Source organism: Fundulus heteroclitus, unplaced genomic scaffold, assembly GCF_011125445.2.
Source record: "Fundulus heteroclitus isolate FHET01 unplaced genomic scaffold, MU-UCD_Fhet_4.1 scaffold_498, whole genome shotgun sequence".
NCBI lineage: Eukaryota > Metazoa > Chordata > Actinopteri > Cyprinodontiformes > Fundulidae > Fundulus > Fundulus heteroclitus.
Genome location: NW_023396921.1, coordinates 18899 through 43547, shown reverse-complemented (window position 1 = coordinate 43547; position 24649 = coordinate 18899). Strand labels below are relative to the sequence as shown.

Sequence of the window (24649 nt, the reverse complement as noted above, 5' to 3'; positions counted from 1 at the left end):
AAATATGCCTTAAGGGTTTCTGTGCCTGGTCAAGCAGTAAAGTGAGAGCAAAAAATAACTGTGGTAATTATTTTTTGTTTAATAGTAGCCCATCCATGACACATGATACCACACAAACTGGAACCATCTCTATAACTGGCCCCATGGTGAAATGTTTTACTTTAAGAACTGACTTTTCATATGGACATTTTAGGAATGCTCATAAATTCTTAAACCACAATCATACATTCGCTTCATGCATGCTTGGTATGATCATGCATGAAGCGATAGTGGAGAGGAAAATTCCCCTTTAACAAGAAGAAACCTCCAGCAGAACCAGGCTCAGTGTGAACGGCCATTCGCCAATCCTGACTGGGGATTTGACAAGACAGAGCGGAGACACAAAAAAGTACCGAAGCACACATTTATCCAGGAATCTTTCCTATATTAGAGGGTAATGGCAGATGATCTGCCCCCTTTGATGGTGTCACAGCTAACAGAACTCCAGAACAGCAGAACAGCGTGACATTGAAGGCTAAAATGAAGTCCACAAATTGCATCCTAACATAGGTGCTGGGATGCTGGAGATGAGTCAGAACCGTGTGAAGTCCCAGCAAGACAGCATCCTCTGTAGAGCAAGTCTCCCTGTAGGCTAACTGCAGGCTGTCCAGGCCAGCAGGGATGGCATCTTTCATGTTATAGCGCCTTTAATATTAAGCAGAGGTATGTATTCCAAAAGAACATATAACAATGAGCAAGTCATGTTATCTACCATATCTACCTTGTAAATATTCGAGCAGTTTACCACCAACTTCAAGAGAGACTTCTAGTTCTTAAATGTTTTAAAGGTTTATCTTAACCTATTTTTCAAGAAACGTCATACCTGCATCAAGGTGAAGCATTGTTAGCTTTACTGATTCTATGTAGTTTAGTACCTTTACCTTTTTCATGTAGGTGTTCTACACGTTCCGATAAATCTGACCCAATCATCACCAGCATCCTCACACGTTCACAACGTAATACAAAGTCGTGGTAGTGAATGAACTGATGTGCTGCTTGATATCAGTGTGGTACTCCAGCTGCTATATGCTAAACAAGAGGGCCCTGCAGAGGATAGTGAAGGCAGCTGGGAATTTCACTGCAGTGTGCTAACGCTATGGCCAGCACAAGTTTCAGAGTCACTGCAAGAACAAGGTGCTGAAGATTGTCAAAGACTCTTCACAGCTTCTTACTGAGCTTTTTGCACTGCTGCAATCACTCTGATTGTACTGCAACATCAACAATTGGACTGCTGCCCAGCTTTCCTCCTCAAGACTATCACACACACTGGAAATGGTAGACTAATTTGTAAAGAAGAATGGCAATCAAACATTGCGGTATCCATCTTGAGCAATGGATGAATGGTTTGTATCCCGGTTGCATCAGGAAGGGCATCCGGCGTAAATCTCTGCCAAGTCTGTGTGCGAGCTGTAATGATTTGCTGAGATGCCACTTGAATAAAGGAGCAGTCAAAAGGATGCGCTTCTGTCTTGTACATTTTGTGCCTTTTTTGTGTTTCCGATCATCTATGTTTTCCATAACTGTTCACAATAATTTGTATTAGATATCAGAGAAACACGTGCATGTTTTTTTTTTTTTTTTAGGGGGGGGGGGGGGGGAATTTATTCAGTATATAATGCATGACAGAATTATTATTTTTTTTATTATACCATCAACTTGCAAAGGGAACACACATGAAAATTAGCCTCTGCATCTAACATATATTAGCTGTCCCCTTTTTATAACAATGAATAAGTAGAACATATTTTAGAAAACAAACTTCTTATTTAATCAAACTTTCAAATACATAAAGAAAAAAAACCTTGTACGTTTAACATTGACATGAAAATGAACCTAAGGAAGGCCAAACTAAACGCACCTGCGGGACACAGACAACATTAAACCTAACCAACCTAAAACATTTCAGGTAACTTTGACAGCTCACGGCGGCCAATGAAATACTTTCCCGAAAAGAGAGGCAGCGGCACCAATCAGAAGCCGCATGCGCAAAAAACTGAACTTCTATTGGCTGAGTTAAACTTACGGATCTGACGTGTTACAGCGCGCGTTTGTCAAAAACTATCAGCCGCTAATCTGCAATATTTTCCAGGAAGCGCCTTAAACCCTGCTTCTAAAGACGCTGTAGCCGCTTATTAACGCGCAAATACAACTCATCCGCTGCGGACTGTGGCGGTACTTGCGACTCTTTCGCGGTGTTGTGATCTTAAGCGTTGCGTGACAGTCCTTAAATTGGATTAGCTCTGAGTTAAGCCAGTGTAAAATAATGGATGTCGCCTCCTCGCTGTTTAGCTAGGCTGGTAGCTGGAACCCGGTGCCGCTGCGTGAACCTTTGGACGCCCCATGCTCTTTATTTTTTTTTACAGACCTAATGGCAGAGATATTCCTCGTTAGGTGAACGGTTTATGATTTGCACATCCGGGGGCTTTCCTACCCAGCCCGCAGTGCTCCAGTCAGTTCAAGGAGACGCAGGTTTAGTCAGAATCATGGAAAGTTACAGCCAAAGGTTCGAATCCACCTCAGGACGAGACGGTAAGCCCCAGAAGAAGAAAGCTCCTCACAGCAGCACGTCCGGGTTTGATGAAGCCGGAGACCGCAAACCCAAGTTTGTAAGTATAAACATCACCAAGTAGAAAGGTTAAACTTGTCCTACTGCTATGGGAAGATAAAGTAAACATGGCTTAGAGTCAGACTCGGTCCATCTCTCCGTCTCAGGTTATAAATAATAGAGGTGCTTATGCACACAGCGTGGTTTTGACTTCTTCTTTTTTTAAATGTTAGTAAAGAACAAATTCACTTTTAAACATTGTGTTGAAGTGATCACAAACCAGATGCCCTAAAAATGCCAGGTGAAACAGCAGACCCCACCCCCCTGCAAGAAAAGGCACCCTGGCTCATACTTGCTGTTAGTTGTCATACTTTTAGAACCCTTTTGCAAAAATTAAATCATTAATTGTCTAATTTTTTTCCTTTGCAAATGTGACCTTGGCTGTTTTTTTCCCTTTGTTGTTGATTGTAGAGACTCAAAAGTTAAAATTAGCACAGGGTTTAGCCAGGCCTAATCCATGTGTTTCCTGCTACTACAAACCAATCAAAGGCTCTGTCTGCCTCCATCGGCTGGGGAGATGTTGGAGTCTAGACAAGTCGTCACTGGTTAGAAGACTCGCTGTGGGGGGTCTTGACAGCATTGTAGACAGGAAAGTTGTTTGTCTCACAGATTTTGTCACCCCCCCTGTTTGACTCCCGTATTTCGACCATGCCAGCGCAGGGGAACTTCGTGTCCATGCTCAGAGATTCTGGTGAGGTGCCTGGTAAAGGCCTGTGATGGAAACCACAGGGGGAGGCGTGTAATGACCCTCTGTGATGGGAGGGGTTTGGCAGGGGACCCAAGTGGGGTTGCAATGTTTACCTTGGCATATAAACACGTAAGTGTAGAAAGAAAGAGAGACGCATTATAAGTCTTTGGGTAGTGTTTTAATCTGCTTCTGCTGGAACTTTCCGAGGTTTATTGGAGGAAGTGGCTCGAGTAAGAATTGCTGGAAAGTTTATTGCAAGAAATGAACCAGTGCACAAGATTGATGTAATCTTCAGTGGTTTCAACTTTGTCCATCAAATTGTGCTAAAACTCATAATATAACAAAAAACAAAACAAAACTGCCTAAAGCATTTAAGGTGGACTCTGTGCTCAAGAGTTTTCTTCCCAGGAACGTACATGCGTGATAAAATTTGTTCTGTAGTTGATGGGACAAAATGACACAATTGCAGCTAATTATTTATTATTATTTTTTAAACATGGTACAAGATGTATTGAAATTAACTTTGAATTGGGGGTGAGCCATAATTTTGTACCCACATTTCTATCATAACTTATCTTGATAAAAGTGATCTAAGCTTAACTTAACTTCTCTTGATGATGATAATAAAAGCGGCAAAAAAACGAGAAGTTCCTTACTGTCCCTGTGCCGATGAATCCGTCTCTGTGTCAGTCAGCCTCATGAAAACAAATGCTGCTCTTAAAATAAAAATGTACTCAAATGAAAAAGGGCACTACATAATGGCAGGCGGTTAAATTAGGGTATTACTGGTTATTACACAATAATATTGTTCATTTATATTTTGAAACATAAACATCACATTTATTGATGATCCATTTGCACCGTCAGTGGAATAATTAAGCAAAATAAAAAAAAAAATACAACCCCCACTTGCAGTTTTGGGTTTTTTACAAGCATCATTCATTTGATTGTATTGTTATTGTTAGGGGGTAATAGGATAGAGGCTGGTTCTTTTCAGGTTTTAACAGCCAACAAGATGGTGTATCGGTCAGGATACAGGTAATAGGGTAATGAGGCTCGCACTCCTTTAACTGTTGCCGTCAGCAGGTTTATTCCACTTCAAATACTCAGTGTTGCCAACAGTCTGCAATAACATATGAATTGCCATTAGGCCAGATATATATTGCAACAGTAGAAGTTTAAACCAAATAAACTTAAACATATCCAAAAAAGGCAAACTTAAACCTTGATCTATGGAAATACATTTCCCCAGCATAATAGATATAATTCTAATTATGTAAATATAGCATCACTTGGCTTAAATACTGCAAGAACTCAAAGTGAGCACAGTTTCAATGAAACATAATAAACAGACGTTTTCTAGCTCAAATTATTATGAGTAGCTTTGGCGCCATCATGTGGTCAAATAAATAGACTACGCCATGGCGTCAGCTGGCAGCACGCCCGATCACAACATGCACACATGACGCACAACCCCCGACGCAGCGCACACGCAGCGAAAATCCAAACCGTAAGTAAACAGTTTTAACATAAACTTATGAAGACCAACGGAACTTTTAGGTGTAAAATACTTCTGTGTGTAATCAACAAACCAAGCACTGAATGTGGTAACTTACGTTCATTCATTAACTTAACACTCGGAGCATCAATAGTTCTAACTGCAAACAGCCGACATGCTATGAAGTTAACCGGAAGTAGCAGATAGCGCCCTGAACTTACACCTACGTCACTTCCTGATAGCAGCCGAACCAACATCACAAACAAAGAATGTCTGAGCCTTTTATACAGCCGCCCCCAAATGTGATGCCACATTTGCTCAACAATAAAAGGCTTCTCAATTAGTTTCAGGGGATGACCGGCTGTTGATGTCAGCGTCCTGTTCTTCAGATGGTACAGCTGGTAACACAACCAACCGAGCAACCGGTCTAGTGTAGACATGTCCCTTAATGTTCACATCAGCAGATCTGATAAATCCATCATCACTACGATGAATCTCAGTCACTTGACCTATAGGCCATAGAGCTCGAGGTAGCTGTGGATCTACAACCATAACCACGGCCTTCTGCAGAAGGTCAGGAGGGGTTGAGCGCCATTTCTGTCTTGCCTGTAGGCTAGGAAGGTATTCTCTGATGAACCTTGCCCAGAACTGATCAGCAAGAACCTGTGAGTGCCGCCAGCGCCTTCGACTGAGGACATCCACCTTTGGGTAGACCACTTGGGGCAGCGATCCATCAGGCCGCCCCATGAGAAGGCTATTAGGAGTCACAGGGTCCACATCTGCCACATCAGTCGAGGGCTTTGAGTTGAGGATTGACTCCACCTCCATCAGAACCGTAAGAAGTACTTCCTCTTGAAGGGGTTGGGATCCTACACTAGTGCGGAGAGCTGACTTGACAGAACGGATCTCCCTCTCCCACACTCCACCAAAATGTGGGGCTGCTGGTGGGTTAAACCGAAATGTGATCCTTTTCTGGGCAAGCTGTCCCTGCAACGTCTCTGACATGTTGGCAAAGGCTTCTCTGAGTTCTCGATCTCCTCCCTTAAAATTGGTTCCACAGTCTGACCATAGCTCTGCGGGTGTTCCTCTTCTGGCGATAAATCGTCTAAGGGCCATGAGGAATGCATCTGTATCCAGACTACTTAGAAGATCCAGGTGTACTGCCCTTGTTGTCACACTTGAAAATGATCCCCCAGCGTTTCTCATGCCGTCTTCCCATCTTCACAATCATAGGCCCAAAACAGTCAATGCCAGTTGAGTAAAATGCTGGCTTATACAATCTAAGCCTAGCAGCAGGAAGATCAGCCATCTTGGGAATAGAGGGTTGGGCCCTCCAACGCTGGCACTCAGGACAAGTTCTCTGGAATTTACGTATTGCCTCTCTTCCTCGCAATATCCAGTAAGATCTCCGCAGCTCTGCGAACACCCGTTCAGGGCCTGGATGATGAAGTTTGATGTCATATTTCTGAATGAGAAGGCGTGTGAAAGGATGTGAAGGATCCAGAACAATGGGATGCAATGTAGAGCCATCGAGACCTTCTAGATGTCGTAAACGACCTCCTACTCTAATGAGGCCTGTTGTAGTATCCAGTTCAGGTGCCAGGGTGAGTAATCGACTTCGGGATGTAACAGGTTTTGCTTCTGCTAGCAATCTACATTCCTCTGGAAATGACTCCTGTTGAGCACGCTGAAGAATGGCCAGTTCAGCTGCCTGATACTCTTCAGTGCTAGGTGATGATGTTGAGAACGCCTGCCCTCGAAGTTCTTTAATAGTAGCATCCAAGAGCTCCTGCCAATTCTTGTGCACTGTTCCATCCTGAAAGGTCGGCAAGGAGGTGGTAGCTGTTCCACAGAAGACAGTCTTTCTGAGCTCAGCTTCATCAACACAGGGCTCAGAACTCGGCTCCTCTGGCCATTTGTCAGGACTGTCGTGCAGAAAGCTAGGCCCGTTAGACCAACGATTTGGTACCTTCAGTTCGGTCAGGGTCTTTCCCCTGGTCAAGTCATCTGCTGGATTACTCTCAGAGTTTACATAGCGCCAAGTACAGTTTTCTGTTAACTCCTGTATCTCAGCTATCCTAGCTCCTACAAAAACTTTATAGCGGCAGGACTGTGAGCTCAACCAGGTGAGGACAGTTGTCGAGTCAGACCATAAAACTATCCTTCTGATAGATGAGGTAAGTTCTTTCTTCAGGATGCTGGCCAGCTGGGCTGCCACCAAAGCTCCACACAGCTCTAGGCGGGGAATAGAGAGGGTACGTTTTGGGGCTACACGGGAGCGAGCTAGGATGAACGTGAGGTGAACCTGACCGGTGCAGTCTTCAGTCCTCAGATATGCAACGGCTCCATAAGCTTTCTCCGAGGCATCTGCGAAGATGTGTACTTCGCGGGTAGCCTCCTTTAAGCTGGCATAAGCAGGTACATAAGCGCGTGGAAGAGTAAGGTGAGGTAGAAACTGGAGCTCCGCCTCCCAATCCAACCAAGCTTGAAGGAGTGTAGATGGGAGGTTTGAGTCATCCCAACCGTGCTTCTTATCCCACAGCTGTCTGAGTAGGAGCTTCGCTCGAGTGGTAAAGGGTAACAGATAGCCTAAAGGGTCATACTGTGAGGCTAGAACCCTATAGATATTTCGAAGAGTTGGCATCTCATAAGACACAGGCCTGTGCTTATAGCCTAGGGAGTCTGTATTCCAATTCCAGCTGAGTCCAAGTGTTGTCTCTAAAGGGTTGGATTTGTCTTCTGCCAACCACAGATCCAGGCTTTGTGATCTAGCTTCAGGAGGCAAATGACTCAGAACGCTTGGGTCATTGGAAGCCCACTGTCGTAACTCAAAGCCGGCAGATTTTAGTAAGTCTCTCAGGCGATCCACCAGGGCTTTGGCTTCCTCTGGTGAGGCAACACTCTGTAGGCAGTTATCCACGTAGAAACACTTCTCAATGGAAAATCTAAGGCTGTCATCAGGCTGGGTATTTTCCATCACGTGGCGCTGCAAAGCGAATGTTGCACAGCAGGGACTTGAGGTGGTCCCAAACGGCAGGACCTGCCACTCATAGGTTTTGGGAGGCTCGTCCACCTTGAGATCCCGCCATAGGAACCTCAGTATGGGGCGATCTTCTGGGAGGAGAAGAACTTGATGGAACATCCCCTTTATGTCTCCACTCACAGCGATGGGATACTCACGAAATCTGACTAGCACTCCTAGTAGGGGGGCCCCAAGGGTAGGGCCAGGCAGAAGAAACTGATTCAGGGACTGTCCAAGGTATTTGTGGGAGCAGTTAAAGACTAAACGATTCTTCCCATTATGACTAACAAGATGATGAGGGATGTACCAGCTCTCCTTAGACAAAGGGTCGTTTTCAACCTCCTTTACAGCTCCTGATTGAATCAGCTTCTGCATTTCAGCTCTGTAGGCATCAGCCTGATTGGGATCCTTCAAAAGGCGTCTCTCTATGCTTCGAAGCATGGGCATTACAGATTCCCTGGGTGCTTTCAATGGTGGCATATGTGTATGGCGGAGGAGAGGTGTAGCATACCTTAGGACTCCATCTACCATTATGCGATCTGTTTTAGCCTCAAGCAAAGCCACAGCCTGCTGATCCTGCTTTGATCGTGTCACTTCCTTTTCAGATCTGTAAGGTATGGCATCCACCTGCCAGAGCCGCTCTACGTGCTTAAATAACTCATCTGCTTGAGAGGATGTATACAGGCATAAGGCAGGCTGAGTTGGCCGCCCCATGAACAGACTTGGCCCCTGTAGGGTCCACCCCATCCGGGTGTGGACAGCTGCTGGGCTGCCAGGCGGGCCCAGCCGAACTGGTTCTATAGGAGTTATCAGATGTGGCTGGTCTGATCCGATAAGGAGCAGTGGTTTTGCTTGCTTTAAGGCAGGCACTGGTATCCCTTGCAGGTGCTTATACTTCCTTTGTAGCTGATCAACAGGATATGTATGGTGAGCTAGGTTAAGAGGATCAGCTGTGAATGCTCCATCGATCTTGTAGAGGGACCCAGGATTGGTAGCGGCAGCGACACTGAAGGATACTGTATGGCCGTGAAGCATCTGAATGTCTTGGCGGACGGTACGTAGGGGAAGGTCTTCAGGGATGCCTGTCAGACCAAGGGTTTTAGCAGCAGCCGGGAGCAACATGGTTCTCTCCGAACCATCGTCAAGTATCGCAAAGGTGTCTAGAGTTCGTTTCCCATGCCTCAGAAGCACGGGTACTATCTTTAGCAGAACACGATTGCTGGCCCCATGGCGATCCAGGTAAAGGGAACCTGACGCTGAATTGGTAAGGCAACTTTCTTCCCTTCCAGCCACGACAGTATTGCTTCCCTCAGTTCGTGCATTTATCTCGTGAAGGGCCAGTAGGTGTTTTCCCTGGCAGAGACTGCAGGGTTTTTTCAGTGTACACTGAGCTGCTAGATGCTTTCGGGCGCAACGCCAGCATCGTTTGTTGACTTGGATCCAGTCCTTTATTTCTTCCTTGGAGAGCTTAGCTACATCATTACACTGACTGAAATAATGTTCTGTGCTCTCACAGTAGGCACAATAAGCTTTGCCTTTCACCTGCCCTCCAGCTTGACTCTCCTTTGGTGGCAGGAAAGTGTGTTTTGAGGGTCCCTTTGCATTATGTAGGACAGTTACAGCCTGCTTGGTGGAACGGGCATCAGCTCTCACACTGGTTCTTTCTCTAATACCCTTTCCACCAACTTGGCTATCAAACCCCTGACACCATGACTCATGACGAAGCCATTCAGATAAGTCATACAGGGTGTAGATCCCCCCAGGCTGCTTGAACTGGTGTCGACGAAAGTCAGCTCTCTGTTCTGGAGGGAGCTTGCTTATTAGCCGAGCGACATGGGAGCCGCAGTTCAGTTCCACTTCTCCTTCAATCCCCAATGTCTGTAGCAGCCCAACGAGTGACTGCACCTGGAGAGAGAACCTTTGGAAGGCTCCTGTATCACCTCGTCTTATTTCTGGACCATCTAGGACACTTGCAATTTTCTTTAGAGCAAGCTGATGAGGTTGTCCAAATTTATCATGGAGGGCTGCCATAGTCTCAGTATACGGTCGGGGTGAGTTCAGGTACGCATCAGCAATAAGCCTAGCCTCATCAAGCTTAAGATGGTCGACAAGTATCTGATACTTGAAGAGCTCAGTTGTATTAGGAGGGAGCAGGTTCTCCAGAGCCATTCGGAGCCTGGCAAATTCAGAAGGATCTGAATGAATGAACTTTGGAATTGTTGGTTTGGGCCCCCTATATATTAACTCAGGGGAAAAGGGCATGTTTGGGTTATTTTGGTCTGACATCTCACCCACCGTCCCTTTAACTGAAGAGGAGGGGTTGGCTGGAACTGGTTTCCTTTGTAACAACCCTCTATCGTTTGGTTCCCAACCCGTGTTTCGCCCAGGATGTTGTGGTGGGGAACGAAACATGTCTGCTTTAGGATCCTGATACTGCGGAAGGCATGAAGGATTAGAAAGCTTACCAGGGAGAGTTTCTGCATTAAAGGGAGGGCGGTATTGTAAGCCTTCATCGGAATATTGTTCTTCAAGCTTTAAGTTGGAGAATCCTGCTGGCAGGTCTTCTCCTGGTTCAGGCCACGGTGGTGGGTCAGGCCACCCTTCCTCATCTTCCTTTAACGGCTCTGTATCAGTTGTGGGTCTGTATGCCCCTTCCGAACTGCTTGTAGGGGGCTGATGAGTATTATGTTGTGAGGCAGTAAGCTGAGCCATATCCTTCCTCAGTGAGTAGGCAGCCTCAATCAATGCTTTAATATCACTCCTTGCTTCACTTAGTTCTCTAAGACCCTCCTGTAATCCTTGCTGTGCTTGCTGAAGCTTCTCTCTTTCTGCCTGCAGAGCTCTAAAGTCTGTATGAAGTGGTGGGATGGAGGGTCCCAGATGATTGGAGAAGGGGGTGTACTCATGTGATAAATCGCTGAAGTTCCAATCCTGCCGACTTCTCTCCAGCAGAGGACTGTTATAGTAGGCCACATTTCTATCACTATAAAAGGGAAACGTGCTGCGGTACTGAGGCTGAACTCCCATACTTCTCGGGAGAGGCTGTGGGCTGTCCCGGTGATACGTTTCCATAAAGGGATGACCTGTGTAGTCAACTTCATAGTCATCAAACCGGCTCGGTCGGCGCGTTTGCCGTTTAGGTCTGACATCAGGAGGCGTCATTCCATCTGGTTCCATCTTGAGAACTGTATCCGGCTCGAAGGACCAAATGTTAGGGGGTAATAGGATAGAGGCTGGTTCTTTTCAGGTTTTAACAGCCAACAAGATGGTGTATCGGTCAGGATACAGGTAATAGGGTAATGAGGCTCGCACTCCTTTAACTGTTGCCGTCAGCAGGTTTATTCCACTTCAAATACTCAGTGTTGCCAACAGTCTGCAATAACATATGAATTGCCATTAGGCCAGATATATATTGCAACAGTAGAAGTTTAAACCAAATAAACTTAAACATATCCAAAAAAGGCAAACTTAAACCTTGATCTATGGAAATACATTTCCCCAGCATAATAGATATAATTCTAATTATGTAAATATAGCATCACTTGGCTTAAATACTGCAAGAACTCAAAGTGAGCACAGTTTCAATGAAACATAATAAACAGACGTTTTCTAGCTCAAATTATTATGAGTAGCTTTGGCGCCATCATGTGGTCAAATAAATAGACTACGCCATGGCGTCAGCTGGCAGCACGCCCGATCACAACATGCACACATGACGCACAACCCCCGACGCAGCGCACACGCAGCGAAAATCCAAACCGTAAGTAAACAGTTTTAACATAAACTTATGAAGACCAACGGAACTTTTAGGTGTAAAATACTTCTGTGTGTAATCAACAAACCAAGCACTGAATGTGGTAACTTACGTTCATTCATTAACTTAACACTCGGAGCATCAATAGTTCTAACTGCAAACAGCCGACATGCTATGAAGTTAACCGGAAGTAGCAGATAGCGCCCTGAACTTACACCTACGTCACTTCCTGATAGCAGCCGAACCAACATCACAAACAAAGAATGTCTGAGCCTTTTATACAGCCGCCCCCAAATGTGATGCCACATTTGCTCAACAATAAAAGGCTTCTCAATTAGTTTCAGGGGATGACCGGCTGTTGATGTCAGCGTCCTGTTCTTCAGATGGTACAGCTGGTAACACAACCAACCGAGCAACCGGTCTAGTGTAGACATGTCCCTTAATGTTCACATCAGCAGATCTGATAAATCCATCATCACTACGATGAATCTCAGTCACTTGACCTATAGGCCATAGAGCTCGAGGTAGCTGTGGATCTACAACCATAACCACGGCCTTCTGCAGAAGGTCAGGAGGGGTTGAGCGCCATTTCTGTCTTGCCTGTAGGCTAGGAAGGTATTCTCTGATGAACCTTGCCCAGAACTGATCAGCAAGAACCTGTGAGTGCCGCCAGCGCCTTCGACTGAGGACATCCACCTTTGGGTAGACCACTTGGGGCAGCGATCCATCAGGCCGCCCCATGAGAAGGCTATTAGGAGTCACAGGGTCCACATCTGCCACATCAGTCGAGGGCTTTGAGTTGAGGATTGACTCCACCTCCATCAGAACCGTAAGAAGTACTTCCTCTTGAAGGGGTTGGGATCCTACACTAGTGCGGAGAGCTGACTTGACAGAACGGATCTCCCTCTCCCACACTCCACCAAAATGTGGGGCTGCTGGTGGGTTAAACCGAAATGTGATCCTTTTCTGGGCAAGCTGTCCCTGCAACGTCTCTGACATGTTGGCAAAGGCTTCTCTGAGTTCTCGATCTCCTCCCTTAAAATTGGTTCCACAGTCTGACCATAGCTCTGCGGGTGTTCCTCTTCTGGCGATAAATCGTCTAAGGGCCATGAGGAATGCATCTGTATCCAGACTACTTAGAAGATCCAGGTGTACTGCCCTTGTTGTCACACTTGAAAATGATCCCCCAGCGTTTCTCATGCCGTCTTCCCATCTTCACAATCATAGGCCCAAAACAGTCAATGCCAGTTGAGTAAAATGCTGGCTTATACAATCTAAGCCTAGCAGCAGGAAGATCAGCCATCTTGGGAATAGAGGGTTGGGCCCTCCAACGCTGGCACTCAGGACAAGTTCTCTGGAATTTACGTATTGCCTCTCTTCCTCGCAATATCCAGTAAGATCTCCGCAGCTCTGCGAACACCCGTTCAGGGCCTGGATGATGAAGTTTGATGTCATATTTCTGAATGAGAAGGCGTGTGAAAGGATGTGAAGGATCCAGAACAATGGGATGCAATGTAGAGCCATCGAGACCTTCTAGATGTCGTAAACGACCTCCTACTCTAATGAGGCCTGTTGTAGTATCCAGTTCAGGTGCCAGGGTGAGTAATCGACTTCGGGATGTAACAGGTTTTGCTTCTGCTAGCAATCTACATTCCTCTGGAAATGACTCCTGTTGAGCACGCTGAAGAATGGCCAGTTCAGCTGCCTGATACTCTTCAGTGCTAGGTGATGATGTTGAGAACGCCTGCCCTCGAAGTTCTTTAATAGTAGCATCCAAGAGCTCCTGCCAATTCTTGTGCACTGTTCCATCCTGAAAGGTCGGCAAGGAGGTGGTAGCTGTTCCACAGAAGACAGTCTTTCTGAGCTCAGCTTCATCAACACAGGGCTCAGAACTCGGCTCCTCTGGCCATTTGTCAGGACTGTCGTGCAGAAAGCTAGGCCCGTTAGACCAACGATTTGGTACCTTCAGTTCGGTCAGGGTCTTTCCCCTGGTCAAGTCATCTGCTGGATTACTCTCAGAGTTTACATAGCGCCAAGTACAGTTTTCTGTTAACTCCTGTATCTCAGCTATCCTAGCTCCTACAAAAACTTTATAGCGGCAGGACTGTGAGCTCAACCAGGTGAGGACAGTTGTCGAGTCAGACCATAAAACTATCCTTCTGATAGATGAGGTAAGTTCTTTCTTCAGGATGCTGGCCAGCTGGGCTGCCACCAAAGCTCCACACAGCTCTAGGCGGGGAATAGAGAGGGTACGTTTTGGGGCTACACGGGAGCGAGCTAGGATGAACGTGAGGTGAACCTGACCGGTGCAGTCTTCAGTCCTCAGATATGCAACGGCTCCATAAGCTTTCTCCGAGGCATCTGCGAAGATGTGTACTTCGCGGGTAGCCTCCTTTAAGCTGGCATAAGCAGGTACATAAGCGCGTGGAAGAGTAAGGTGAGGTAGAAACTGGAGCTCCGCCTCCCAATCCAACCAAGCTTGAAGGAGTGTAGATGGGAGGTTTGAGTCATCCCAACCGTGCTTCTTATCCCACAGCTGTCTGAGTAGGAGCTTCGCTCGAGTGGTAAAGGGTAACAGATAGCCTAAAGGGTCATACTGTGAGGCTAGAACCCTATAGATATTTCGAAGAGTTGGCATCTCATAAGACACAGGCCTGTGCTTATAGCCTAGGGAGTCTGTATTCCAATTCCAGCTGAGTCCAAGTGTTGTCTCTAAAGGGTTGGATTTGTCTTCTGCCAACCACAGATCCAGGCTTTGTGATCTAGCTTCAGGAGGCAAATGACTCAGAACGCTTGGGTCATTGGAAGCCCACTGTCGTAACTCAAAGCCGGCAGATTTTAGTAAGTCTCTCAGGCGATCCACCAGGGCTTTGGCTTCCTCTGGTGAGGCAACACTCTGTAGGCAGTTATCCACGTAGAAACACTTCTCAATGGAAAATCTAAGGCTGTCATCAGGCTGGGTATTTTCCATCACGTGGCGCTGCAAAGCGAATGTTGCACAGCAGGGACTTGAGGTGGTCCCAAACGGCAGGACCTGCCACTCATAGGTTTTGGGAGGCTCGTCCACCTTGAGATCCCGCCATAGGAACCTCAGTATGGGGCGATCTTCTGGGAGGAGAAGAACTTGATGGAACATCCCCTTTATGTCTCCACTCACAGCGATGGGATACTCACGAAATCTGACTAGCACTCCTAGTAGGGGGGCCCCAAGGGTAGGGCCAGGCAGAAGAAACTGATTCAGGGACTGTCCAAGGTATTTGTGGGAGCAGTTAAAGACTAAACGATTCTTCCCATTATGACTAACAAGATGATGAGGGATGTACCAGCTCTCCTTAGACAAAGGGTCGTTTTCAACCTCCTTTACAGCTCCTGATTGAATCAGCTTCTGCATTTCAGCTCTGTAGGCATCAGCCTGATTGGGATCCTTCAAAAGGCGTCTCTCTATGCTTCGAAGCATGGGCATTACAGATTCCCTGGGTGCTTTCAATGGTGGCATATGTGTATGGCGGAGGAGAGGTGTAGCATACCTTAGGACTCCATCTACCATTATGCGATCTGTTTTAGCCTCAAGCAAAGCCACAGCCTGCTGATCCTGCTTTGATCGTGTCACTTCCTTTTCAGATCTGTAAGGTATGGCATCCACCTGCCAGAGCCGCTCTACGTGCTTAAATAACTCATCTGCTTGAGAGGATGTATACAGGCATAAGGCAGGCTGAGTTGGCCGCCCCATGAACAGACTTGGCCCCTGTAGGGTCCACCCCATCCGGGTGTGGACAGCTGCTGGGCTGCCAGGCGGGCCCAGCCGAACTGGTTCTATAGGAGTTATCAGATGTGGCTGGTCTGATCCGATAAGGAGCAGTGGTTTTGCTTGCTTTAAGGCAGGCACTGGTATCCCTTGCAGGTGCTTATACTTCCTTTGTAGCTGATCAACAGGATATGTATGGTGAGCTAGGTTAAGAGGATCAGCTGTGAATGCTCCATCGATCTTGTAGAGGGACCCAGGATTGGTAGCGGCAGCGACACTGAAGGATACTGTATGGCCGTGAAGCATCTGAATGTCTTGGCGGACGGTACGTAGGGGAAGGTCTTCAGGGATGCCTGTCAGACCAAGGGTTTTAGCAGCAGCCGGGAGCAACATGGTTCTCTCCGAACCATCGTCAAGTATCGCAAAGGTGTCTAGAGTTCGTTTCCCATGCCTCAGAAGCACGGGTACTATCTTTAGCAGAACACGATTGCTGGCCCCATGGCGATCCAGGTAAAGGGAACCTGACGCTGAATTGGTAAGGCAACTTTCTTCCCTTCCAGCCACGACAGTATTGCTTCCCTCAGTTCGTGCATTTATCTCGTGAAGGGCCAGTAGGTGTTTTCCCTGGCAGAGACTGCAGGGTTTTTTCAGTGTACACTGAGCTGCTAGATGCTTTCGGGCGCAACGCCAGCATCGTTTGTTGACTTGGATCCAGTCCTTTATTTCTTCCTTGGAGAGCTTAGCTACATCATTACACTGACTGAAATAATGTTCTGTGCTCTCACAGTAGGCACAATAAGCTTTGCCTTTCACCTGCCCTCCAGCTTGACTCTCCTTTGGTGGCAGGAAAGTGTGTTTTGAGGGTCCCTTTGCATTATGTAGGACAGTTACAGCCTGCTTGGTGGAACGGGCATCAGCTCTCACACTGGTTCTTTCTCTAATACCCTTTCCACCAACTTGGCTATCAAACCCCTGACACCATGACTCATGACGAAGCCATTCAGATAAGTCATACAGGGTGTAGATCCCCCCAGGCTGCTTGAACTGGTGTCGACGAAAGTCAGCTCTCTGTTCTGGAGGGAGCTTGCTTATTAGCCGAGCGACATGGGAGCCGCAGTTCAGTTCCACTTCTCCTTCAATCCCCAATGTCTGTAGCAGCCCAACGAGTGACTGCACCTGGAGAGAGAACCTTTGGAAGGCTCCTGTATCACCTCGTCTTATTTCTGGACCATCTAGGACACTTGCAATTTTCTTTAGAGCAAGCTGATGAGGTTGTCCAAATTTATCATGGAGGGCTGCCATAGTCTCAGTATACGGTCGGGGTGAGTTCAGGTACGCATCAGCAATAAGCCTAGCCTCATCAAGCTTAAGATGGTCGACAAGTATCTGATACTTGAAGAGCTCAGTTGTATTAGGAGGGAGCAGGTTCTCCAGAGCCATTCGGAGCCTGGCAAATTCAGAAGGATCTGAATGAATGAACTTTGGAATTGTTGGTTTGGGCCCCCTATATATTAACTCAGGGGAAAAGGGCATGTTTGGGTTATTTTGGTCTGACATCTCACCCACCGTCCCTTTAACTGAAGAGGAGGGGTTGGCTGGAACTGGTTTCCTTTGTAACAACCCTCTATCGTTTGGTTCCCAACCCGTGTTTCGCCCAGGATGTTGTGGTGGGGAACGAAACATGTCTGCTTTAGGATCCTGATACTGCGGAAGGCATGAAGGATTAGAAAGCTTACCAGGGAGAGTTTCTGCATTAAAGGGAGGGCGGTATTGTAAGCCTTCATCGGAATATTGTTCTTCAAGCTTTAAGTTGGAGAATCCTGCTGGCAGGTCTTCTCCTGGTTCAGGCCACGGTGGTGGGTCAGGCCACCCTTCCTCATCTTCCTTTAACGGCTCTGTATCAGTTGTGGGTCTGTATGCCCCTTCCGAACTGCTTGTAGGGGGCTGATGAGTATTATGTTGTGAGGCAGTAAGCTGAGCCATATCCTTCCTCAGTGAGTAGGCAGCCTCAATCAATGCTTTAATATCACTCCTTGCTTCACTTAGTTCTCTAAGACCCTCCTGTAATCCTTGCTGTGCTTGCTGAAGCTTCTCTCTTTCTGCCTGCAGAGCTCTAAAGTCTGTATGAAGTGGTGGGATGGAGGGTCCCAGATGATTGGAGAAGGGGGTGTACTCATGTGATAAATCGCTGAAGTTCCAATCCTGCCGACTTCTCTCCAGCAGAGGACTGTTATAGTAGGCCACATTTCTATCACTATAAAAGGGAAACGTGCTGCGGTACTGAGGCTGAACTCCCATACTTCTCGGGAGAGGCTGTGGGCTGTCCCGGTGATACGTTTCCATAAAGGGATGACCTGTGTAGTCAACTTCATAGTCATCAAACCGGCTCGGTCGGCGCGTTTGCCGTTTAGGTCTGACATCAGGAGGCGTCATTCCATCTGGTTCCATCTTGAGAACTGTATCCGGCTCGAAGGACCAAATGTTAGGGGGTAATAGGATAGAGGCTGGTTCTTTTCAGGTTTTAACAGCCAACAAGATGGTGTATCGGTCAGGATACAGGTAATAGGGTAATGAGGCTCGCACTCCTTTAACTGTTGCCGTCAGCAGGTTTATTCCACTTCAAATACTCAGTGTTGCCAACAGTCTGCAATAACATATGAATTGCCATTAGGCCAGATATATATTGCAACAGTAGAAGTTTAAACCAAATAAACTTAAACATATCCAAAAAAGGCAAACTTAAACCTTGATCTATGGAAATACATTTCCCCAGCATAATAGATATAATTCTAATTATGTAAATATAGCATCACTTGGCTTAAATACTGCAAGAACTCAAAGTGAGCACAGTTTCAATGAAACATAATAAACAGACGTTTTCTAGCTCAAATTATTATGAGTAGCTTTGGCGCCATCATGTGGTCAAATAAATAGACTACGCCATGGCGTCAGCTGGCAGCACGCCCGATCACAACATGCACACATGACGCACAACCCCCGACGCAGCGCACACGCAGCGAAAATCCAAACCGTAAGTAAACAGTTTTAACATAAACTTATGAAGACCAACGGAACTTTTAGGTGTAAAATACTTCTGTGTGTAATCAACAAACCAAGCACTGAATGTGGTAACTTACGTTCATTCATTAACTTAACACTCGGAGCATCAATAGTTCTAACTGCAAACAGCCGACATGCTATGAAGTTAACCGGAAGTAGCAGATAGTGCCCTGAACTTATACCTACGTCACTTCCTGATAGCAGCCGAACCAACATCACAAACAAAGAATGTCTGAGCCTTTTATACAGTTATATTACAGTATTACTAGTTCATGTGATATATATTTTCCATATGGTAAAACTATACTAATGTTTAAAACAAAATAAGAAATGTAGAATAAGTGCCATCCCTACTTTAATTTTTTTGCCCTTGCACCTTTAAAGGATCAGCAAACAGTAGTTTGAGCAGTTTTCAGCCTTATCAGTGGCTGAACACTGGTATTTAGGCTCTTTTCCTTTTTTATTCATGAGCTTGACTAAAGCCTTTAGTCAAGTCTGAATACATTTCTCTGAACATGTAATATTTTATGTTCTTGTATGATTTTATTAGAGTTCATATTAGAGTAGTTTCTCAGTGCAGTGGCAGCTCCCTAAGATGCCTTCGGATTAGCATAAAATGCATCATATAAAAGTTAACGTCGGTGTCAATTTTCATATAAAGCACTTTATAAACAATCAAGAACTGCACTTAAGAGTGTACAACAAAAAAATTTAACAAGCCCAAATGCAATAAAAGGATGTGCCATAAAAACGGTAAAACACTGAGGATGAAATTATTAAGAACATAAAACACACCATAAAATGTAGCAGAGCAGGAAAAACAGACTCATTTGCTTGACTGGCACTGGAGAAAGCTGATGATCGCGGATCAAACTGAACAGATGACGAGCTTTTCCGCTGTATAAGTCGAGGCTCCGCCGCGTTTGACCCGGACCTGTTGGACTTCCCTTTCAGGCAGAGTTTTTGCTGATGTTCAACAGCAGCAGACAACCAGAGGGCCTAAAATCCTTTCGTTTTGTACGGAAAAATTGACTTCCACCTATTGTACTTGCAGATAACGCCGACTGTCAGGCACAGAATTGCATTTAAGAAGAGCTGCCAGATTCAGGCTCCTTACCGGCACACCTGTCAGGTTGCTTGTGACGGCGAAACTTCTAATTTTTGTTCGTTTTTTATCTGCCGTCTGTCCGGGTTCGGATTAGCGTTTGTTTCCTTCCAGTACCGGTACCGAACTAGATGCTTGTCGATTAGTGTCGTCTGCTTCATCAGCCTCTCGGCTTCGCTCCTCTGTGCCACGCAGTCGCTTACATAGCAACAACCAATTTGTAAGACTTTTTATTTATTTATGTATTTTTTACTCTCTACAGAAAGTGGAGTGTACACACATTATGGGATTAGTCTTTATTTTTATTCTTTAATAAATGTCGGATAAAGGATCCCACAAAGGGAGATTCTAGCCCCTAATTTGAGTCGTGGGCCAGTCTTTGTTCTGTTTTTAAAGAAGTGTGCTCTTGCACGTGGTTAAAGATATTTCCAGTGAAAGCAGTTGATTTTTATCCTGATTTTTTTAATTTTTTTTTTTTATTCTCCTCCCCCTCATAGAACTTGGCCTTTAGAAACCTCACAGACGATATGGTAAGATATGAGAAGCTAGTATGCGTTCTGTTGTCAGCCTGCGACCAAACTAACATAATCCTATTTAAGACTAACTAAGCCGCTGATTTTAAGTGGAATCTAAGATCTATTGTGATAGTTTAGACGTACTGATATCTGCATGAGGACAGATGCTTTTGTCACTAACAAATCATTTCCTTGCCAGCTTTTCATTACGAAGTAGCGACGTCTCTGCACTGCATCTGTCAAGCAGAGGCTGCTGTTCTTAATACAATTCAAGCACAAATTAGTGCTGTTTGCCTACTTGTTAAAGTTTGGCCTGCTGTACGTAATAACACTCTTAGATGTGTTTTGTAGTCTATCCCATGTTTTGTTTTGTCTCATCTTTGCACTAATTAACTCTGCTTCCTCGCACGCGTTGAACTAATCAAGCCTGAAGAGTGGCGAGCTGAGGCTCCTCGTGCCTAAAGAAGTTATTTCTCCTTTGTTTTCCGCAGCTCGACCGATTTGCAAGCATCCGAATTCCCGGCAGCAAAAAGGAGCGCGCGCCCTTGACGCTCTCCAAACACAACGCCAATGACTGGTCCGCTGCCTCAGCATCCACCCTCCATCGCTTTGAGGAGCTCTCGTCCAAGATCACCTCGGAAAAGGAGATCTTGGCTCTGTTTGAAAAGATGATGGTACGCTAACTTGCCTTCATTCTTTCTTTTTTTTTTTTTTTTTGTTGCAAGTTGCCCCAATAAACCTTTATCACAATTCAAGCGAAACTAGCATCTGAGTGATGAAGATACTGGGGGGAAAATAAATGGTTTTGGGAACAATGTTCTAAACGTGCAGCGGCAGCTCACCACAGCTGTGTGAACCACAGGACATGTCTACAAAGAAATGGGGGGACAGTTGTAGTTGAAATGGGGAAGTCTTCATCTTTAGAAAAAAAAAAAAAAAAAAACACCGACCAGGTTTAAAGCTCTCTGCTGTATCTTATTTGTAAGGAAGCGGATCATTTAGCCGGTCATTTTAGCCTGGCTTCATTCCTGCCGCACTGACTTGTTTATCTGAACAGTTGCTTCTTCCTTTAACGCTGTGAGCCCTGCTAACTCAGCTTTAGTGACTGAGCCGTGAACTGAGTAGCATCTACGTGTGATAAGTGTATTACAAATGTGAACATTTTTCATAGTTTCATTAATCAATGCTTGAATCAAAGGCAAGGCTGTGCTCTGGGTTGTTTTGCACTTTCTGTAAAAGAAGACAGCTTTGGTGCGACGACTGCTGACTTCAGTGGGTTGCATCTGCATCACAGACTCTCATGAAGAAGCAGCTTTGCCTAAAATACAGTAAATGAAAGGCAGCGATTTAAAAAAAAAAAAAAAAAAAAAAAAAGAGATAAAGAAATAAAAACGAAGCAACGTTGATGGCATTTCCCTGTCAGTAGCTTGAATGTTTGTTCTTTGTTAAACAATGCACAAAATATTTTCTAATGTAAGTGTAACTTAATGGTTATACTGAAATGTCTACTGTGCATTACAATATCTTCTTAAAATATGAAAAAAGTGACACAAAAAGGAGAACACTAATAAATTTGATTAAAAGTAGCTTCCGAATCGGCATCATCTTTTCCAGTTAGAGTTGGGACATTGTCAATTAGAGAAGCTGTGTGAAGCAAGGAAACGGCATGAAACCCAATTAGAGCTTGTGATTAACGTTTTCAATAATATCAGTAATTGGTATGAAGGATTGCTTAGGCCATGTTAGTTACGCTAATGAGGACCCGATCCAGCATTGCCATTAAGGTTCAAACTGGTAAGAGCCCATTCACACACCTGTAATGGCTGATATGGTCCCAACTTCCTTCAGATCACACAGTATGCGTATTTAGGCGGGTATAAAAATCGCCCAGGCAAGACAGAGGAATATGGTCATGTTCTTTAACAACATGTATGTAGACGACCTGACAGGGGCTTGATGCTCCTGTTCCTATTTGCGTAGCTACATACCTTCTCTTCCAACTTTCCTGAGAAAGTTAATGTGAAAAAGCTAGCTCTTCATAGACATGATGTGACATCTTCCGATTTATCTGGCTTTAACAAGAAAAAAATAACAGAAGACAGTAAGTACTTTTTTTCACGTGGTGGTTTTGTTTTGTTTTTGAACAAACCCTTTTCCTCCTATTTTCCCACCAGGAGGACATGAACTTGAATGAGGACAAAAAGGCTCCTTTGAGGGAAAAAGACCTCAACACAAAGCGAGAAATGGTCATCCAGTATGTTTTTGCTTCCTCAAAAACAGTAAGTCTTTCAAGTTTTGCCATCTAGCTTGTGATATATTATTTATTTATATATATATATATATATATATATATATATATATATATATATATATATATATATATATATATATATATATATATATATATATATATATATATATATATATATATATATATATATATATATATACGCACTTCAATTTGGAAAAGAAGTCCTAATTGAACATTTTTCCCTTGATTGTCTCTGATCACACATTGACTGGTCAGATACAAAAAAAAACCCTTTATTTATTTATTTATTTATTTATTTATTTATTCTAATTAAAGTGTAACTCACCCCCATGTAAAAGCATAATCCTGTCCCCAGACTAACTTGGAAAAACTCCACCAAAGTAGGCGGGCATATGTTTGCAACGGTAGGGGAGGGGGCTGCGTTCAGGATGGGGGGGAAAGCAGCAGTAAGCTTCCTTTGCCGTATTGAATCACGGAGAGTGAGCAGAGTTATGCTGGTAGTAACACCACAGTTCAGTCTTTTGAGGTGGAGGATTTTTCACCCCCCCTCGTCCCCGGAGGTCAGGGAGGCTTCAGGAGCCCAGCGTGGCTGAGCTTTTTCAGTTTGAGCTGCTGGTTCAAGGCGCTGACTCAGTGAAGCCCGGACCCGATGCTGCAGAGACAGTGGAGGACAGGATTGGTCCAGTTATATATCATCATATTTATTTCCCGCTTTGTAATCCAGACAGGATCACCGGCAGCTTTGTGCTTCATGATTCATTTGTAACGTGGACACGAAGCATGGTTGATCTAGAGAGGGAAGTTGACAGCAACAGCAGTGAAGTTGGTTCTAGGTTGGACGGTGGACATTCACGCTCTGTGGCTTCAGCAGTGTCTGCCTCCTGTTTGAGCCGATACAGGGAGGCTGATCAGAGGCTGCCGCTCTCTGTCTGCTGGCTGTTGAATCCACAGAGCGCAGATATCCAACGTCCAACCCAAAACCAGCTTCACCGTGGTCTCATAGCAGCCCCTTCCCTGCTGCCTCAAGACGCTAACAGCAGAACAATTGGTTGCTTTCACGTATATTTGCCAATAATTCATAAGAAGCTGGTAGATTTGTTTTGTAGTGGCTTTTTTGAAGGAAAAGAAAGTCGTCAGAGGGTTTAAAAAGTGCAACAGTGCTCGCTAGGAAACACAAGATGGAGCTCTCCCTACATCAAAATTAAGTCACATCTACCGAAAGTAACGTTAATTCAAAATTCAATGCAAGACCACCGTTTAACCCTAGGAGGGCGCCACACTGACGATTTTAGACACAAAAGTAGGATTTCAACAAATATGCACAAATTTTTCAAAAATAATGACCAGGATATGTAGACAGTACTATAAGACAATCATGTTAACAGTTTATTGCCAAAAAAAAATTTGGGGTTGAGTTACCCTTTAAGTGTACTAAAATTTCAAACCTCCACCGTTTTCAGCCTACAAATTCATGAACAACCACGAATGCTGTGATGTTATTTTTGGGTTTAAGGAAAATATTGATAAATGTTAGGGAGCTATGCTTGGCTGCATAAATGGAAATAATCTTGCAATTATGTTATTATCTCTTTAATTCAATACTATCAATGAACCTAATGGACATTTCTTCTTTTCATGTGTTATTCTCTTATGACCCAATACTTTTAGTCTAAACATAGGCTTTTTGATGCCTGAAAATTATCAGTTTCTTTTTATTTTATCCTGACAGATCTGTAAATGAGGCTGATAATTGATCAAAGATATATGTTTGAAGAGAAACTGATCTTTTTCAGCCTTTTTTCAAGTTTCTAAAAGCCTATGTTTGGACTAAAGTGGAGGTTGAATAGCATATAATAAATTGCAATTGTAAATCCAGACCTCAAAGAAGACCAAGAATTGGTATCGGCCAGGCAAAGCTTGTATGGTCCAGTTTTTTAGGAGTAGTTAACATCTGCTGGTCAGAAAAAGTGGACTGTCTGGTGTCGGTGATCCTGAGCTCTCCATGGGTTCTACGATAACTTTGATAACTAGGATTGTCTTTTGATTCTGTATCTCATTTTGAATGCTACTTATTTATATGCATTAGGGCCTGCAGTGATTCTGATGCCAGTAAAGGGAATAAATGCATATATTCTAGCTTTAATGCTTGCCTACCATGTAATATCACACACCGTGATGTCAATTATTCTATGCCATGAGATCCCATATATGGATACTTTATTTATAAAAAAACAACAACAAAAAAACAAACAAATACATTAAATTCTCAGTAATTCATTTTACAGTTTTACATTATGAAGAGTACCTTTATACACATAATTTCAAATAGAACTGTGTATTTTTAAT

The 24649-nt window shown here is 44.6% G+C and overlaps 1 protein-coding gene across 1 annotated transcript in view; it reads left to right on the top strand.

Moving 5' to 3' along the window:
• Positions 1–2074: 2074 nt before the first annotated feature.
• The window catches only part of diaph3 (diaphanous-related formin 3), a gene marked incomplete at its 3' end in the record, with an annotated part of 39114 nt that continues 16539 nt past the window's right edge, over positions 2075–24649 (top strand). The window contains exons 1-4 of the mRNA XM_036132379.1: positions 2075–2645; positions 20014–20046; positions 20523–20705; positions 22206–22310. Of these exons, the coding sequence (XP_035988272.1) occupies positions 2442–2645; positions 20014–20046; positions 20523–20705; positions 22206–22310 (525 nt within the window). The remainder of the gene's footprint in view (positions 2646–20013; positions 20047–20522; positions 20706–22205; positions 22311–24649) is intronic.